This window comes from Mobula birostris, chromosome 9 (assembly GCF_030028105.1).
Source record: "Mobula birostris isolate sMobBir1 chromosome 9, sMobBir1.hap1, whole genome shotgun sequence".
Lineage (NCBI taxonomy): Eukaryota > Metazoa > Chordata > Chondrichthyes > Myliobatiformes > Myliobatidae > Mobula > Mobula birostris.
The window spans coordinates 29502692-29522753 of NC_092378.1; the positions used below are offsets into that span (position 1 = coordinate 29502692).

General features: G+C 42.1%; 2 protein-coding genes across 2 annotated transcripts in view; one reads left to right on the top strand and one right to left on the bottom strand.

The window, feature by feature from the left end:
* wash1 (WAS protein family homolog 1) overlaps positions 1-1768 on the top strand; it is a 31895-nt gene extending 30127 nt beyond the window's left edge. The window contains exon 11 of the mRNA XM_072267689.1: positions 762-1768. Coding sequence (XP_072123790.1) covers positions 762-925 — 164 coding nt within the window. The 3' untranslated portion in view covers positions 926-1768. The remainder of the gene's footprint in view (positions 1-761) is intronic.
* Positions 1769-5338: 3570 nt separating this feature from the next.
* rtcb (RNA 2',3'-cyclic phosphate and 5'-OH ligase) overlaps positions 5339-20062 on the bottom strand; it is a 43086-nt gene continuing 28362 nt past the window's right edge. The window contains exons 6-12 of the mRNA XM_072267688.1: positions 19860-20016; positions 19189-19348; positions 16641-16816; positions 10353-10541; positions 7416-7526; positions 6677-6796; positions 5339-5915 (exon numbers count right to left, since the gene is read on the bottom strand). Coding sequence (XP_072123789.1) covers positions 5808-5915; positions 6677-6796; positions 7416-7526; positions 10353-10541; positions 16641-16816; positions 19189-19348; positions 19860-20016 — 1021 coding nt within the window. The 3' untranslated portion in view covers positions 5339-5807. The remainder of the gene's footprint in view (positions 5916-6676; positions 6797-7415; positions 7527-10352; positions 10542-16640; positions 16817-19188; positions 19349-19859; positions 20017-20062) is intronic.

A 20062-nucleotide genomic window follows, 5' to 3' on the forward strand; every position in this document is an offset into this window, starting at 1 on the left:
CTCCGGCACCATCCCTGTTTCTAATGACATTTGAAATATTTCTGTCAGAGCCCCTGCTGTTTCCGCACTAACTTCCCTCAAGGTCCTAGGGAATATCTTGTCCAGACCCAGAGACTTATCCACTTTTATATTCCTTAAAAGTGCCAGTACTTCCTCTTCTTTAATCGTCATGCTTTCCATAACTACCCTACTTGGTTCCTTTACCTTACACAATTCAATATCTTTCTCCTTAGTGAATACCGAAGAAATTGTTCAAAATCTCCCCCATCTCTTTTGGCTCCACACATAGCCGTCCACTCTGATTCTCTAAGGGACCAATTTTATCCCTCACTATCCTTTTGCTATTAATATAACTGTAGAAACCCTTTGGATTTATTTTCACCTTACTTGCCAAAGCAGCCTCGTATCTTCTTTTAGCTTTTCTAATTTCTTTAAGATTCTTTTTACATTCTTTATATTCCTCAAGCACCTCATTAACTCCAAGCTGCCTATATTTATTGTAGATCCCGCTCTTTTTCCGAACCAAGTTTCCAATGTCCCTTGAAAACCATGGCTCTCTCAAACTTTTAACCTTTCCTTTCAACCTAACAGGAACATAAAGATCCTGTACCCTCAAAATTTCACCTTTAAATGACCTCCATTTCTCTATTACATCCTTCCCATAAAACAAATTGTCCCAATCCACTCCTAAATCCTTTCGCATCTCCTCAAAGTTAGCCTTTCTCCAATCAAAAATCTCAATTATGTCTAATTTCTTGCAGGTATTTCAGGTAAAGGTCCTCAACATAGTGAGGGCAGTGGTGAAGGAACTGGAAGTGAGGTTCCTGTACCAGGTGGTGCTTTTGCTCGGATGTCTGACGCCATTCCACCCCTCCCGCCTCCACAGCAACAAAATGCTGAAGATGAAGACGACTGGGATGCATGAGACTGACTGATTTGGCAAACATGTCTGCATTATGTCTATGGTTCTTTGAAAACTTGAACTTCAGGCTTTAATATCTATCAATTTGGCTCACGCCTAGAAATTTATTTTCTTTAAGGGAAAATATTGTCTATTAATATCTTTAATAATAGATCTGAGCTTGAGCTCTGGAGACAAACAGGGTTCTTTACTGTACTGGCTCGAGTTTGCTACATGGATGGACATATCCAACTAAGTTAGCAGAGTTTTCATCCTACACTTAAATTATATCAAGTGGGCTTTCCTGCAATGCAGTGAGCATAGCAGGGACATGCAAACTGATTGTAATAATAAACCATTCATAGCTTATTTTAAGCAAAATTTACTCAGGTATATTTTATCCTTTTATGAAATAGTTTGAAGGCAACACCACAGCCTGCATTAACCTTCATCTTTAAAGTGCAAGTCACTATTGATGGTAATTTATTTCCATGCTCTGCCAAAACCACTTTACCAGTTATCAGACAGCAGCTGATAAGAAAAAAAAATCAGTATGTTTTACAACTCTAATGTTGCACTGTTGAGGGATTTTTGACTACACTGTACTTAATAGGAATGAGTCCAGTAATGTCATACTAAAATTAACAATCAACTAAATCTAGTTTAGGACAGCAGTAAAATTTAGTGTACCTTAATTGGTGTAAAAGCATTGGTTTTGAAAGTTTGATGTATACAAATGTTGGTATCTCAAACTATTGCATAAATAAGCTGCAGGTCATGGAAGATGCATAGCCTATCATGCTTTGAGAATGGATGTGTTGTGATTTATTGCATAAGTCTTTGAATAAACAGGACCATTCCAAACAGTCCCCTAGTACAGTGCAACTTTGTTTTGCTGACCCAAGAAATTCTGTTCATACAGTTTTAATTAAAATTCTTATGAACAAGTTTAATTTTGGGGGAATGCCAAGCTATCTCTAGTCATGTCACTTTTTTACCAAAGCACAGCTTACATCAATCTTTGAAGTTATTTGAATAGTCTTTAATCAAGAGCCTTTTGTATTAAGAAGTGCATTAGGCCTTTTGTTTGTGGCCAGATTTGTCTTGAACACATCGACATACTTGGTCTTGGCAACAGAATTCCAATGAAGAGCTCCTTGTCTAATTTAATAGATGTTAATTAAAAGTGAGACTTGGTGGCAGATGACAACTCTTAAAGAACTATTCATCAATTCCTTTTGCAGAGATAAAAAGAGCTTTTAACCATTGGGCATGAAGCAGTCAGCCAATACAGAAATATATGGGAAATGATTAAACAAACCTGATATGAGAATTATGGTGATATTTTAAAATGGCAACACGGGTAAAGTAGTATTACGGTTCATGTGATTGTTGGGTTAGAAGTCTTTTAGGAGCTGAACAGTCTTTGCTGCTTTGCTCAATAATTCAAAACTATTATTGGCATATCCAATTAAATGGGTCACTGCTTCTACAATGATAGTTTATATTTCTAGTGCTATTGGCAGATTTTTAAGTTGTCTATGATCACTTGGATTGAACATCCTGTCTGAAGAAGCAAGGTACAACTGATAATATGAACAAAATGTGAATTGAATAAATGTATGAAGTGATCACAGCACCCAGTTAAAGTTCCAGAAGCTATAATAGGAGCTCTCATACTAATATTGTTTCTGCACCTGCTGCAGCAGCAGTGTGAACCAGCTAGGTGTGACATTAGTAAGAAAACTGTCCAATGTAATTGCAATCTATTCTTACATGAAAATATATACTAGGGAAGAAATTGCTAGTAATACATCTAAAAAAGAAAGATAAATAAGATCATGGCGGATTAATATCCTCCAGGCTCTCTTGCTGGTGCCCCCATCAAGCAAAACCATACATTTCATTTTCCCCTGCACTGAGATATTTCCAAGATTGGTGATTTAGAATCTGCCTTTTACCAATCTGTCAGATGAAATTTTTTGTTTTCATTTTTATTCTAAATCCTCATAGTTAGCATTCAGGGAAATCATTTAGATTATTGCAAGCAGTATTCATAATTTAACCCTATAACCTAGTTTGACCCCATCCAGTATACTAAAGGCTCAACACAATTGAAAAACTCACTGAAATCTAGCCACTCAGTTTTTTCCCTAACTCTCTAGTTTCTATAAATCATACTTGGAACTTCTGTTTGTCTTTGGCAGCATAGGAATATTAAGAATTTACTCCCCTCTACCATACGTTGTTTATTATCAGAATCAATAGCTGTGCATTAGCTTTATACATAGAACACAGTTGTTCGTCCATCGTCATTGATGAGGACCTCGACACCGTTATGATGATGATGTCGAAACTAGCACTTGATTTGGATTTAAGTGAGGGAGAGTTGCGCAGCGTCAGCCTCACTTTTTCTTCCAATTCCCATCTGGATCCAGTGGCAAGACAAGAGTCGAGACGGCTGGAGATGGGACTAGGCGCAGTGGATGACCAGGACATCTTCTGTGTCTTGTCATGGTCTACACGTTCCACGATGCTTGCAGAGACCACCTTCTTGACCATTGGACCTTCCGTTGGTCTCCTTCACTCAATCCGCCGGAGTCTGTCTTCACACACTGGGATAAACAACTCCCTACCTCACTGAGGGTTTGAGACCCGTCGGCTACCCTCACCTGGTTTCGCCGGCTTGTCAAAAGCCGTTGCCCGGGGTGTGGCCGGTGTCGCATGCAAACAGCTACAGGGAGCCACAGGTGACAGCTGAGTGCCGGGTGGGGACCTAAGGAGGACAAACTGCCTGAAAAGGACGCGACATGTTCCCCCACCAGAGGTGCTACCCCTCCCTGACACCCCAAACACATAGAACACAGTACAACACAGAAGATCCCTCAGTTCAATTCTATGTTGAAATAATGAAACTAGTACAGGTGTCCCCCGCTTTTCAAATGTTCGCTTTACGAAACCTCACTGTTACAAAAGACCTACATTAGTACCCTGTTTTCGCTTTCAGGTGTTTTCACTGTTAGGAAAAAAATTCAGCGCGCGATAAAAAGCAGCGCGCGCCCCGAGCAGCCGCTCTCCCCGGATTTGGAACAGCATTGCTTTAACACGAGCCTGTGAGCAGTCGTTTGCAAGATGAGTTCTATGGTGTCGGAAAACCCTGAAACAGCTCGTAAGGGTGTTACACTTAGCGTAAAACTGGACATAATTAAGCATTTCGATCGTGGTGAACGAAGCAAGGGCAAAATGAGTTTGGCTTGTGGAAGCTGACGAAGATGATGTTGAAGAGGTTTTAGCATCCCATGACCAAGAACTGATAGATGAAGAGCTGATGCAATTGGAAGAGGAAAGGATAACAATTGAAACTGAATGAGTAATGATAAAGTACGACTTTAATTTTGAAAGGGTACATAGGTTTGGGGGATATTTGCAAGATTCTTTGAGTCCTTACAAAGAACCGTATGATAGAAAAATGCGTGAGGCTCAGCAGAAAAGCAAGTCTTCCACATCAGCCACAGCAGACGACGAACCTCAACCTTCGACATCGAGGCGGGCAGTCATAGGAGATAAGCTGCCTGCCCTGATCGACGAGGTGACACCCCCGTGTCCCACCGACCTGGACAGATACTGTACCGATTTGCGGAGAATGCAGCAGTAGCCAGGAGGCACACAGCACATCTTTAAGAAAAAAGCCTAAATAAACATGCTAATTAATTAGGTGCCACCCCACACGTAATTAATTAGCATATTTATTTCAGCTTTTTTCTTAAAGATGTGCTGGGTGCGTCCCGGCTACCACTGGACCCCTGCGTGCTTCGCGGCAATGTATTGGTTGGTAGCCCAGAGGGTGGGGGCCACTGCACCACCCAGCCTGCGACGACTCAGTCTAACACACCATCATCAGTGTGCTCTGTGCTGTCCTAATTCCGGTAAATGATACTACACTGTACAGACATTATTTCTACTTTATATAGGCTGTGTATTTTTACATGTTATTTGGTATGATTTGGCAGCTTCATAGTTTAAAGATTACTGGAGAAAGCTTGTGCCGTGATTTTGCCAACAGCGCTTGCGTGAGGTTTTCGCTATGGAGATCTGTGCCGGCAATGATTGTGGAAAAGTATTTCTACTTTATATTGGCTGTGCATTTATCATATCATTCCTGCTTTTACTATATGACTGTTATTTGTGGTTTTATGTGTTATTTGGCATGATTTGGTAGGTTATTTTTGGGTCTCCGAACGCTCACAGAATTTTCCCATATAAATAAATGGTAATTGCTTCTTCGCTTCACGACATTTCGGCTTACGAACCGTTTCATAGGAACGCTGTACCTTCGGATGGCAGGGGAAACCTGTAATTAAGAGCTTACTAAATTTGTCCCCTCTGCCTATACTAAACTACAATGCACCAAAAACCACATATCGAAGGCTATTCAAGCAGTGTCGAAAATAGAAGAAAGGAATTTAATCAGGTTGTTCTGATCTTGACCTCATGCAAAATTCACTTGCAATTTCTAACATGTCATTAGATTGTGAACAAGTGCTTTATTCTCTCCATAGATATTCAGTGTGACAGTTGCTAAGGTAAAACAACTTTGAATAGAGTACTATGCACTAAACAAAAACAATCTTTTCCTGGATTAATTTAACTGATTCATGACAAGAAACTTTTTAAACAAAAAATTAGCCTATTAATTTATTGTACTTAATCCATTTGTGAGTTTTCAAAATGAAAATGCAAAATTCTGCACTCTTAACTTAATGGGAAATGTACAGTAGTACTTCACTGTAACAAAACTTAAAATTCCGTATCTGTGTGGCAGAGTAACAGGATTTTTCCACAAAAAGTAGTTTAATAAGATAGTCCATCTTACAGATTTCTAATGTAAACTATCAATATGCTTCTATCAACCTTTTATAACTGCAATAGGCCGTAGTTTAATTGCTTTTTTGCTGATCCCTGCATCATGACAAGTATTGACAACATCAGTCACATTCTTGTAGGATTCGGGAGCCTAGAAAAGAAAAGATTATGATTTAGTAATGATTTCAGCATCCCCTTTTAAATCTATCTTGAATAGTAATTTATACCAAAAGGACACTGAAATTCTGTTTATAATTCCATCAGTCATTCATGATACCAAATGATACAGTTATAGATCTGCTACCCTACAGCTGCAGGGACTAGGGTTCAACCGTGATCTCTGGTGCTGACTGCGAAGAGCTTGCACATTCTTCCTATGACCACATGGGTTTTCCTTGTGTGCTCTCATTTCCTTACACATCAAGACACTTGCCTCTTTAAACAGGCCATCACCCTCCTCAGTCCTGAAGCAGGGTTTTAACCCAAAACAACAATTACTATCCCCAGGTGCTACCCGACCAGATGATTTGTTGCTTCAGATTCCTGCATCTGCGGGTCTCTTGTGTCTCCAGAGTTTGAGAATGACTGCAAGTTGTAGATAAGTGTTCACCACATTGGGTGTCTTAGTATTCAAAAACAATACAAATGTGTATATATAATGGGACAGAAATGCAAGTGCAAGTTGGACTTGGAAAAATTTAGCTCTATTGACTTCAATAGAGTTCAATGTACATTCTGCATTCTCAGTGTTAGTACAAGAAGAAATACAAATTTCTATCCATGATCTTCATATTCTTCTCAATTCATCTAAACAGCACAGGAAAACAATACAGAAAACAAATTGCTCCCATACATTTAAGCAGCTTCAGCAGACATCCAAAAACTAAGGCAAAAATAAATCACAGCACTTACTTCTTCCATTACCAGTTTAGGTGAAGCAACACGAATAGCAATTCCCATATCAGCTAATTTGTCCAACACATCCTGAAAATCAAGATTACGTCGGGATTTTGCACGTGACAAAGCTCGCCCCTGAAAAGAATATTCTGAAATTACATTCAAGCTTCTGTATCAGATTAAGAAACACTTACAAAGCTATTATGCTAACAAAAGTTAAATAGGGCTCTTCTGAATCTCTACAGATGACCCTTGTGTTATGGCGTTTAGGTAATGGAAATTAACCCTTAAAGAATTCACAAATCACGAGCCAAAAGTTTGAGATACAAGATTAAATTATTTTTCATGGAATTTGTGGGGATAAAATTAACCAAATGCCTTTCTCCATTCTTATTTCATGATGCATGCACAGACAACTTAGCTTCATATTATAGACGATCACAATAACAAGTTTTCTAGGAATGGCACCCACCTCTTCCCCCGCCCATAGTTTTGTCCTTTCAAATACTGCATTTAAAATAACTTAATGAGGCAGCTGCTGAAATTATCATGTAATATTATTTTTCAATCCTTTTAATAGCAATTTCTGATCCAACAATACTACAAAGACCAAAACAGTCTACATTAATTGAGCATGAAGAACAATATCTGCAATGGATTCTGCTAAAAAAAAAACCTACAAATTTATAAGACATTTAGGCAAGATCACAATTACTGGGTTATGAAGATCCACAATTTATTCATAATTCCTTACAGCCCCATGGCAGGTAGTCCCAAAAGTTTCTGTCATGCCTTGTTCTGTTCCAGTAAGGACATAGCTGCAGGTTCCCATTGTTCCACCAATCAAAACAGGCTGCCCAGTTAACTAAAAGGTACAAAAGAAAGTTTAGAGAAGGCATGCGACTTGTCAGTTGGGTGGACATGGAAGTCATTCAATGACTTAGTCGCTGAATGGAAGTCCATGTATCAGAAATATCTGAAATACTCTGGCACACAGCAATCACAGCAGAATAAACCAAAACTTTGATTAACCTTGTACATCTTCTTCCAGTAGGACAATACATCTCTTAGAAATGTCACCTTCAGCCCAGTGCTCCACTCCCAGCACTTTTATTCTTTTATCTGTCTTTTACAAGCCCCAAGAGAAACCAGTGGCCTTTCCTGAGAACTGCTTTATCATGTTAGGGATGGTAACGATTGTTTAAAAAAATACATAAAAAGCTGCAAAATTAAATGACAGAGTAAAGCATGTTCTTTTATAAATAAAATAAACAATAAACTTCACTATCAGAATTTCTAACAATTATTTCATATTCCTTGATACTTTAAAATACTACCCCATGTCTCCTGCTTCATAAATCAATTAATTATGTTTCATTAACAGAGATACAAGTGCTGGTGTAAAGGCTGTTTTAAAAAAAGCGTTGACCTTTAAATTGTTTGGATAACAGGAACAATAAATATTAAATGTAGTCAGGATCATTTGAACAAATAGGCATCTAGTCAAATAGATTTAAATGTGTACAATGTGTATGCAAGTGAATTATTTTACAACATTAATTTTTTATGCAAAAATTCTAATTAGCACGGCAGTTCAGATCAGAACAGCCATTTATACAGCTGTTTAGTGTATGCATTGAATAATGTACAAGATTTCAATCTCAAAAAATGTATAAAATATGCCTTAGCATAAACAACAAATTTAGTAACCTATGTTCGTGACCTGATACTGATTCTGAATTGAAGACAGCCCATTTCCCAAAATAACATTTGCCAAAAATTTTAATGAATCATACTTCCAAAGTGAAGATCAACTTCAGATAATCCTTCCAAAGTTTCCAGAACAAGCTCATAAACAAATGGAAGTGATCTTCAACCAAATAATCAAAGGAAATAATAGTACTGAATGACAACTTCTCCATTGGAACAGCTTTAGTGGTTAATGGGGTTCTAGAAATCTGACTTAAAAGTCTGACTCCCATGTTCTATAGTCAAAGTAGAATAGAATGTGCTGCAGCAATTTTATCAATTCTGATATTTGTATGGTTTCCATATTGGCTAATATTTACTAAAATATCATATACAGGTTGAGCACCCCTTATCTGAAATTCGAAAATCCCAAAACCTCCGAAATCCAACATTGTTTGAGCGCTGACATGACATCAAAAAAGGAAAATCCACAATGTGCTGGGAAGGTTCTCAGGCAATGCAGTAGTCAAGCGATCGTGTTTTGAAAGAGTGGATCTGTCAGTGTCAAAGCGAAAATATGCCGCTTAACAGTATGCTGATTATGAAACAAGCCAAGATCTATCACGAGGAACTGAAAACTGAAGATAATTGCGAATATTCAGCACTGTCATTGCAGAAACTTAAGAAAAGTCATGGCCTCAAATTTTTAAATATTTGTGGTAATAAAGCACCTGCTCAGCATGAGGCAGCAGAGATGAGTTTGCCAAGATCATCACTGATGAAAATCCAACATGCTGAACAGCTGCATCAGAAAATAGATGTGATGAACCAGTGTAAGACAAAGACTGCCTACTGCGTAGCACGATCAGAGCCGGGATTGATGGCAATGCCAAAAAGTCACTGACTGTCCACCCGGGTAGCTGAGGTAGTGACAACTACCTTTCTGATGGTTCAATGTACACATTATTGTTCCATGCATAAAATTGTTAAAAATATTACATAAAACTATGTGTATAGTCATAGTCATACTTTATTGATACCGAGGGAAATTGGTTTTCGCTACAGTTGCACCATAAATAATTAAATAGTAATAAAACTATAAATAATTAAATAGTAATATGTAAATTATGCCAGGAAATAAGTCCAGGACCAGTCTATTGGCTCAGGGTGTCTGACCCTCCAAGGGAGGAGTTGTAAAGTTTGGTGGTCACAGGCAGGAATGACTTCCTATGACGCTCTGTGTTGCATCTCGGTGGAATGAGTCTCTGGCTGAATGTGCCCAACCAGTCCATTATGTCGTGGATGGGAGACATTGTCCAAGATGGCATGCAACTTGCACAGCATCCTCTTTTGAGACACCACCGTCAGAGAGTCCAGTTCCATCCCCACAACATCATTGGCCTTATAAATGAGTTTGTTGATTCTGTTGGTGTCTGCTACCCTCAGCCTGCTGCCCCAGCACACAACAGCAAACATGATAGCACTGGCCACCACAGACTCGTAGAACATCCTCAGCATTGTCCGGCAGATGTTAAAGGACCTCAGTCTCCTCAGGAAATAGAGATGGCTCTGACCCTTCTTGTAGGCAGCCTCAGTGTTCTTTGACCGGTCCAGTTTATTGTCAATTCGTATCCCCAGGTATTTGTAATCCTCGACCATGTCCACACTAACCTCCGGATGGAAACAGGTCACCGGTGCCTTAGTATAAACTGTATATGTAATGTATATGGGCTTGGGTCCCACCCCCAAAGTATCTCATTATATAGATGCAAATATTACAAAATCTTAAACATTTCTGGCCCCAAGCATTTCGGATAAGTGGTGCTCAATCTGTAATATAAAAGTGCTTCACACTTTTAAATAAAGGTATTGATAAGTTTAGACACTAAATATCCTTACAGTCACTTGCATCCCAGTTGAGTTGACAATCTCTTCAACATCTTGTAAAGTTTCTGCTTTCCAGCAAACTACAATGTATGTACTGTTTCAGCAATTTTGTTACCTGATAATCAACTGGTATAAGAGGATGATGAGGTGGGAAGGCTCTTGTAGAACCCTTCCTATGGATCAGCAAAGTCTTCTGTTTCCCATCCACCACATGCTCTTCTACTTTGGCTATGTTGTGTGATACATCATAGATCACATGCATATCCAGATCATCGGGGGTGGTGTTGAAAACTTTGGCAAATGCCTAAGGGAAAGAATAACAGGAAGGAACAGAGGAAATGAAAAAAGAGAAAAATGGAACTCTGATTTTGATGAAGGTGATTTGGGAATCATAGGGAGCAGAATGGCAAGACAAAGAAATAGGTACCAAAGAAACTAAACAGCTCAGACAGATGAGCAAGAAAATTGAGAGAAATTTGGCAGAGAATAAACACAATATTCAAGAATTAGGAAATCAAGCAAGAAAAAATGCTAGAAGCAGGGAATATGAACGAAGATAAGGAAATTGAGAAAAAAAATGTGAGAAATTCACAAGAACAGAAAACAAGCTACTTCTGGAATTATTTTCCTAAGATCACACTTCCCTACTCATATTTTGACACATTAGGGAGTTATACAGCTTTTCTTTAATAGGCATTTTCCTATTTCTCTGAATGTATTAGCCAGTCCTTCGATTAAATGAGTCTAACAATTATTTTTTTCTCTGTTGGACGTGCAAACTCAGGCTACGTCCACACTAGACTGGATAAATCCATAACCGAAGCTTTTTCTCTTCGTTTTGACCCTCCGTCCACACTGAAACAGCACTTTCCTCCCCCGAAAACAGAGCTTTTCTAAAATGCCCTCCAGAGTGTGTAAATTTGAAAAAGCCAATTGTGCAGATCAGTGTGGACAGGGTAACCAGAGATTTCTAAAAACGCTGTCATGACATGCTGGAACAGATGGCGGCAGCGTGACATTTCATTGTTTTCTTGAACACAACTCCCCACACAACCTAACAATTTCAGAACAGACGGCAACCAGACTGAAGCCAGAAGAGTTAGAAATGTACTCACCAAATAACTGTACGGGGTCTTTCTTTTGTTATACTTAAAATGGCGACTTTGTTATGTTAATCTGGGGAATGCGGCTTTGTTGTGCTTTAACGCTGAAGAGAGTTTGCACTAGCAGTTTGTTTTACTTTAAAGTAGATAACCGCCTTCTATTAGCCAATGGGTGGTTATGTATCATTTTGTTTTCGGATACCATGCTGTATGATATGACTGTGGACTGAGTTTTGGCGGGGAGTCGGAGGAGAGACGGGGAGGACGGTGGAGAGACGGGGAGGTCGGAGGAGAGACGGGGAGGTCGGAGGAGAGACGGGGAGGTCGGAGGAGAGACGGGGAGGTCGGAGGAGAGACGGGGAGTCGGAGGAGAGACGGGGAGTCGGAGGAGAGACGGGGAGGACGGAGGAGAGACGGGGAGTCGGAGGAGAGACGGGGAGTCGGAGGAGAGACGGGGAGGACGGAGGAGAGACGGAGAGGACGGCGGACGTGCGGAGAGATGGGGAGTCGGAGGAGAGACGGGGAGGACGGACGAGAGACGGGGAGGACGGACGAGAGACGGGGAGGACGGACGAGAGACGGGGAGGACGGCAGACGTGCGGAGAGGCTCCAGTCGATCACTCAGGGTGGTCCCGAGCCGTGAGTCGACGGAATTCGGGTGGTCATCTAAAGTCGAATTGAGCTCCAACGGTAGCGCGCGAAGAACTTGGACTTTGATAAGTATTGGCGCCTTTTTTTTTTCATTACTTTCGTCTCTGTATCAAATGCATATTAATGTCATAGAATTAGTAATATCTATAAAGTGTATTTGTTAAAATTCACTGGGTGTGCTGGCTGATGATTGATGTCGTGATTGATTCGGGCGGCGACTGACCCTGTGGGGAGTGTTGAGGCGGGTGCTGGGCTGGATTTCCCCTAGACATACACGAGCCAATATAACGGAACATTACAAGTGGGGGCTACCGTCCTGGATTTGGACTTTTTCGGGAAAGTTGTACTTGTTGTTGTGGTAAGTGGTGTGAAGATGGATCGAGATAAGATTGTAAGTTGGTGTGAATTGGAGGAGGTACCGGTGAATCATGCGTGTGTGGTAAGCGGGGTCGATTATCGCATTCCGGCAGAGGTACTGGTGCGAGGGTTGAGTTTGATTAAAGGTATTGGGCAGGTAGAACTTGTAGCTAGAAGGGCCTTTTGGATTGAAGTGGGATGCTCAATGTGAGGAGGCGTTCCAACCTCTAAAAAGGGCGCTGACGCAGGCCCCAGTGTTGGCATTTGCTGATCCCCGGAAGCCGTATGTTCCACACACTGATGCCAGTCACGACAGTCTGGGGGCTGTTCTGTACCAGGAACAGGGAAACGGATTGAGGCCGGTGGCATTTGTCGCCATCTGAGAGAAACTATCCCACTCACAAGCTGGAGTTCTTGGCGTTGAAATGGGTGGTGGTGGACAAGTTGAGTGACTACCTATATGGGGCCCAGTTTGAGGTGAGAACGGATAACAACCCCCTCACTTACATCCTGACCTCGGCGAAGCTGGATGCTACTGGGCACCGGTGGTTAGCAGCCTTGTCTGCCTATGAGTTCAGCCTGAAGTACGGGCCAGGGAGTCGGAACATCGATGCAGATGCCCTGTCTCGTCCAGCGCACTACGAGTCGGGCACGGCCAAGGAGTGGAAGAGTGTCCCTGCCCCGGGAGTAAAGGCCATGTGTCAAGTTGGGAGCGACAGGGAAGTCGGAGCACAGATGGGAACGGATCGGGCAGTAGATCAACTGGGGGCTGACGATGACGCGATACCCACTGTTTACTGTAATGTGACTGCTCTGAGGGACAGGCAGCTGCCGGAGTTGAGTCCCCAGGAAGTAGAGGCGGCTCAGCGTGATGACCCAAGCATTGGCACTATCTGGTACACGGTTAGCCAGGGTGATATGGGGCAGGTGGAGAAGGCAAAACATGCCTCCGTTCCCCTACTACTGAAGGAGTGGCCCCGGTTGAAGCTGAAGAACCACGTCCTGTACCAGGTCACGTCACCTCCGGACCACCCCCGGCGCTGGCAGCTGGTCATGCCTGAGAAGTATCGGAAGACTGTGCCCCAGGCTCTACATGATGATTCCGGGAACTTGGGGTAGAGAAGACCTATGGATTAGTCAAGGACCGGTTTTACTGGCCCCGGATGAGGGGGGAGGTGGAAGAATACTGTAAGACCTGTAGCCGTTACATCAGGAGGAAGACCTTGCCTGCGCAGGCGGCCCCGTTATCCCACTTGCAGAGTGCGGGACCCATGGACCTGGTGTGTATAGATTTCCTGTCTATTGAGCCGGACACCAGCAATACCGCGAATGTCTTGGTCCTCACGGATCACTACACTAGATATGCACAGGCTTTTCCTACTAAGGATCAGAAAGCAACTACAGTGGCGAAGGTGTTATGGGAGAAGTACTTTGTTCATTATGGCCTTCCCTGGCGGATCCACAGTGATCAAGGACGAGACTTTGAGAGCAGGCTTATACATGAATTGCTGGATATGCTTGGGGTTAAAAAGTCCAGAACCCCCCCTTATCACCCGCAGGGTGATCCTCAGCCCGAGAGGTTTAACCAGACCCTGCTGGACATGCTCGGCACCTTGGAGATTGGACAGAAGAGTAAGTGGAGTCAGCACATTGCCCATTTGGTTCATTGTTACAATTGTACTCGCAATGATGCTATGGGGTACTCGCCCTACTATCTGATGTTCGGACGGGAAGCGAGGTTGCCCATTGATGTGTTTTGGGACTGAAGCGGGGGAAATACCTTCGAAGCCATGTCTGAAGTACGTGTCCGATATGAGGAGAGAGTTGAAATGGGCGTACGAGTTGGCTGAGGCGGCAGCCACCAAGCAGAACCAGTGGAATAAAAGGAGGTATGATCAGAAAGTAAAGTTCGTCCAGCTATTGCTGGGAGACCGAGTCCTTATCCGGAATTTAGAACTACCTGGTAAGCACAAGTTGGCGGATCGTTGGGTAGCCACCCCTTATGTGGTGGAGAGTCAGATGCCGAATCTCCCGGTTTACCGGGTGAGACCTGAGGGCGGGCAGGGGCCTGTCAAGGTACTCCATCGGAACCACCTGTTGCCTCTGGGTCAAGAGGTGAAGATGGACCCAGAGCCCGAACGGGAGTTTACTCCTAGTACGAGGACTCTGCGAGGGTGCGGGGCGAGGGAAGAGCCCGCTGCGAAGAAAACAGGGCCGGTCCCCACCTCGAGAAGGGATACGTCATCGGAAGATGACGATTCGGACGTGTGGTACCTGTTTCCATTCGCTGATTCCCCGGTGCCGGGAGAAGAGACTCTTGGCCCTTCCATCACTGAGTCAGGGGAACCGAGGGAGGGTGTTGCAGAGCCGCCTGTATTCCAGCCGGGATTGCGGGAGGAGAGGGTGGAGGCAGAACCCGAGCCAGAGGGCTCACAGAGGCAGAGGGATCCCGGTGAAGGGGAAGGTCCGACAGATAGGCTCGAGGGGTCAACTGGGGTGTCTGAACAGGGAGAGTCCGCAGAGGAAGTACAGAGGCCTCAGAGGAGTAGGCATCCCCCCGAAAGACTCACTTATATAGCGCTGGGAGAGCAGGGTGTGATCTCTACCGCCCTGCAAAGTTATGTCACTGCTTTATGCACCTGGGTTGGGTTTTGTGTTTTACAAGGAGCACTGCTGAACTCTGTTAACGTCATGAGGGCATGACTTTTTGTGGTGGGGGGGAGAGTGTATGGGGTCTTTCTTTTGTTACATTTAAAATGGCGACTTTGTTATGTTAATCTGGGGAATGCGGCTTTGTTGTGCTTTAACGCTGACAAGAGTTTGCACTAGCAGTTTGTTTTACTTTAAAGTAGATAACCGCCTTCTATTAGCCAACGGGTGGTTATGTATCGTTTTGTTTTCGGATACCATGCTGTATGATATGACTGTGGACTGAGTTTTGGCGGGGAGTCGGAGGAGAGACGAGGAGGATGGTGGAGAGACGGGGAGTCGGAGGAGAGGCGGGGAGGACGGCGGAGAGACGGGGAGTCGGGGGAGAGATGGGGAGTCGGGGGAGAGACGGGGAGTCGGAGGAGAGACGGGGAGGACCGCGGACGTGCGGAGAGGCTCCGGTCGATCACTCAGGGTGGTCCCGAGCTGTGAGTCGACGGAATTCGAGTGGTCATCTAAAGTCGAATTGCGCTCCAACTGTAGCGCACGAAGAACTTGGACTTTTATAAGTGTTGGCGCCTTTTTTTTCATTACTTTCGTCTCTGTATCAAATGCATATTAATGTCATAGAATTAGTAATATCTATAAAGTGTATTTGTCAAAATTCACTGGGTGTGCTGGCTGATGATTGATGTTGTGATTGATTCGGGCGGCGACCAACCCTGTGGGGAGTGTTGAGGCGGGTGCTGGGCTGGATTTCCCCTAGACATACACGAGCCAATATAACGGAACATTACATAACTTACCCATAACTTACTGAATAAATAAGTATACTCACTTGGCCCTGTTTTCTGTCCTTGCTTGTATGAAGGTGGTTTACCTATTATGCAAGTACTTCTCTGACAATTGATGTGTAACAGCCTAGTGTAACATTGTATGGAAACACATGTCACTGATGCAGACATGTTTTATACATTTAACAAGGTGCTTTATTAATGCAACAGAGTTAGTCAGTTTTTCAATGTTCGTCATCAGCCGGGTCATACTGTCCGTGAACTCCCTGTCGGTTGCCTCCATACGCTCCAGTATTTGTTTTTTTTTTAGTCTTAAGTCCTCCTGCGTGAGAGCCAACAGCTGTCCCTCGTTTGGCAATTTCCTTTTAAGTTTTTCTAGTCTGTAACTGCACAAACGCGCACTTTCACAGCGAGATTCGACACCAAACATGTCGCTTGTTTTCTGTAGATGTGTCCTGTGCATGCCCAGTAGGAGGAGATTTGCCCAAATACCCATTTTAATCTGGACGGAGGTATTTTCAAAAACGCTTGGTGTGGACACCTATCGTTTTTACGCGAAACCAGCATTTTCAAAATTATCCGGTCTAGTGTGGACGTAGCCTCAGAGAGATTAACTAATCAACAGCAGCTTCCAAGTGCCAAAGAAAGCAAGCTGCTTCCACTCTGAACCTCCCCATAATGACCTAAGAATGAAGTGTTTCTCATCAGAAAACCATCTGGACAGATCAATGCGCTACTAATTTCCAAAAAGCGATTTGACAATGTAAAAGTCTGAAGAACTTGGAGACTAATTAAATGGTGAGTGGTTTAACGCATCAGCAGAAAGAAACAGTTCATCACAAATCCTACCTGTCGTGTCAGAAAGGTCATAGAGGAGCGATTCACCCAAGCATAGTTTCCAGCTGCTGCCATGCCTTTAAGGTAGTCCTGACCTTCTTGGGAATTGATCCTGGCACAGGCCAGCTGTCTGTCATTGACAATAATATTATCCCTCTTCATCGCTTTCTCCATAGCCACTAGCGCATCTAGAAAATAAACCAACGCTTTATTCAACTACTCTAACTGCACTCTAAACCATCACAAAGAGGCCAGATTTGTCAAGTCCGTCTAAAATACTGAAGATATCTTAAGGAAATGAATTGGTCATATTCATCATTTTTACTTTTCTGGGATGCCAGCACACATTTTGCATTAATAAAATAGCAAGTAGCAACCCTCTGAATAAATATAGGAAAATACTGTGTAGGAGGAGCTCACATGGCACCAATATGTTGCATTAATGATATTAAAATATATTCAAAGTTCAAAACTCTATATTACCTTAAAGGCTGGCACCACTATGACACTTAACAGTAGCTAATTACATTTAAGGAATATTTTAAGTGGCAAACCTTAAAGTTTGATTGTTCCTGCTTAGTAACAAGCAACTATCTATCAGCAGGTACAAATAATTCAAATTAGTTTTAAGAACATTTTATAGGTATGCTAAGGGCAAGAGTATAAGTCATTGGGGCAGAGAATTAAGGTGTTCTCTTCAAATGAATAGCTTATGTACATCTGTATGCATGAAGGAGTACAATATCATAGTTTATGAATTCAGGGAGCAGGACAGTGAAATTGTGGAATATGTATCTTGAAAAAGGTTTAATATATCTTAATGGTTTTAAAGATGGATAAACCACAAGGGCCTAATGAGATGTATTCCAGAGGCAAGGGAAAGGATTGTGGGGACCTGGTGGAGATGCCAGATAACTGGAGTGGCATCATCTTTATCCAAGAGAAACAGGGATAAGCCAGGTAATTACAGGCCAGTGAATCTAAAGTCAGTGGCAAGGAAGTTCTTGGGGAAATAAAATCGCAGAGACAGGATTAAACTATACTTGAAAAAACTGGAGTTAATGATAAAAAAACATAGCTTTGTTAGGAAAGGTTTTATTTATACGTCCAACTGAATTGAAAATTTCAGAGGCAAGAAGGTATATTGATGTGTGTAGTGTTGTCGGTGTAGTCTATATAGGTTCTAATAGGGACCATGACAAGGTCTCACATGGGAAAATGCTCGAAAAAGGTTAGAAGCAATGGAATCCAAGGCAGGCTGGCAAATTGGGTTCAAATCTGGCTTGACGAAGAGAGAGAGGGTGTTGGTGGAGAGTTGCTTAGTGATTGAAATTCTGTGACCAGTGGAGTACCACTAGGATGGATTCCAGGGCCCATACTGTTATAAACATTAATAATTTAGATGCACATACAGGAGTGTGATTAGTAAGTTCGCAAGTGACACAGAAATTAGTGGTTGTTACTCGCAAGGAGGAAGGGCCTAGGCTACAGGACAATATCAATCAGTTGGTATGATGACCAGGGGAGAATTTAATCCTGATAAATAAGAGGCAATGCATTCTGGGAGGACTAATAGACTAGGACAGATACAAAGAATTGGATCCTAGGGAGACTGAGGTACTAGGGTGGGTGGGGGACCTTGGTGTAAAGTCTAAGGATTGCTCCCTTTCTGTACACAGGTATATTAAGAAGTTAAAGAAGACACTTGTAATATTTGTCTTTGCTAGCCAGGACATAGAAGAGCAGGGATGTTATAGTACATATTTATAAAACATACATTTAGGCCAAGCTGGGACAGACTGTACAGTACTGATCACCAGTGTAGGAAGGACATTATTAAATTGGAGCGAGTGTAGAGGAGATTCACCAGGAAGGTGCCTGGGACTGGGCATTTCACTTATGAAAAGAAGCTGAGTAGACTAGATTTGTTTGCCTTGAAGTAGTGGAGGCTGAGTGAGCATCTGGTTGAGGTAAATAAAATAAATAACAACAGAACATTCCCAGTACCAAAGGCATTTAAAAATGGAGGGTATTGTTTGAAAGTAAGAGGAATGAGGTTTAGAGGAGAGCTGAAGCAGGCAGCTTTTTCATCTAAATGTGATTGGAATCTGGAATGCACTGCATGAGGGGGTGGTGGTGGAGGCAGAGGCTCTCATGACAGTTAATTATCCAGACAAGCACATGAAAGACAATGGACCAAAGTCAGAACGGTCATGAAGGGCTGAAGGATCAGCTTCCATGCTGTATGATCCTGACACTAAAAACGCATTTACATTGAAGGACACAAAGATAAAGTCACTGCTGAAACAAATCCCAGGATGTTCTGTAGCTCTTAGTGAAAATCATAATTCATAGGAGCCTTTAGCAATGGCTATTGCAAAATCTTCATACTGCATAATAGTTAGAACATCTGAATCAAGCAAAGTGAAAAATGCAGATTTTAAGACATATAACATAATAGGCCATTATCATAGACATATATATCACAGACTGTATTAAGAGACATGAATATGCATTGAGAACGAGATACATTCTGTAATACTTAGATCATGTGTTTTACCTGTTGCAACCTGGTGTCCAAATCCCCTGCTGCCACTGTGAATCATAACACAAACCTGGCCCTTATGATCAATTCCCATTTTGCGTGCTGCATAGTCATTGTAGATTTCATCTACCACTTGAATCTCAGCATAGTGATTTCCAGCACCTAATGTCCCCAGCTACCAAAAAGAGGGAAAAGAAATACCACACAAATTCTGGTATTCATTTAATTCAAACAGTCCTTAAGTATTTTATAAAGTAAAACAGTTTAAAAGAGATTTGCAAAGTTAGATTTCTAAAGCAGAGTTTAACACAATCCACAACTGAATAAGATAATGGTTGTTCTGATAATAATTAAAATTGAACTAGATTTACATGTTTTGTTTTATAATGAAGATAGACAACTTAATGCACTAATTTTGGATGATTGTGGTACAAGTTCACAACAATAAAGCACAACTAGAACTACAAAAAAATGAATTCATTACAAATGCTTCACATGTAGTATAGAAACAAGAGACTACAGATAATGCAATCTGGAAAAAAATATTGTATAGTTGTGCTTCTGAATTTCCAGACCGCAAGTTAAAAAACAAAGCAGACAAGAGAGTGATGCAACAGTGAACAGAGACAGTTCTTGGAAACTCAGTACAGATCAAGAAATAAAAAGCAAAATGCAGACAAAATAACCTGGGGTAATCCTCTCTTCTTGGCCTTTGATGAGACTTTGGAAGGATCAGCTTGCAGCATCCTCCCATATTCTTCACAGTGTTCCTTATCCTCAGCCCAAGCATAACCTTCCCGCAGAGACCAGTCCACTCCCATTTCCAAAGCCTCTTCCAAGTCTCTGCAAGAAAATGTCAACAGAAAATGTTCAACATACATAAGCATAA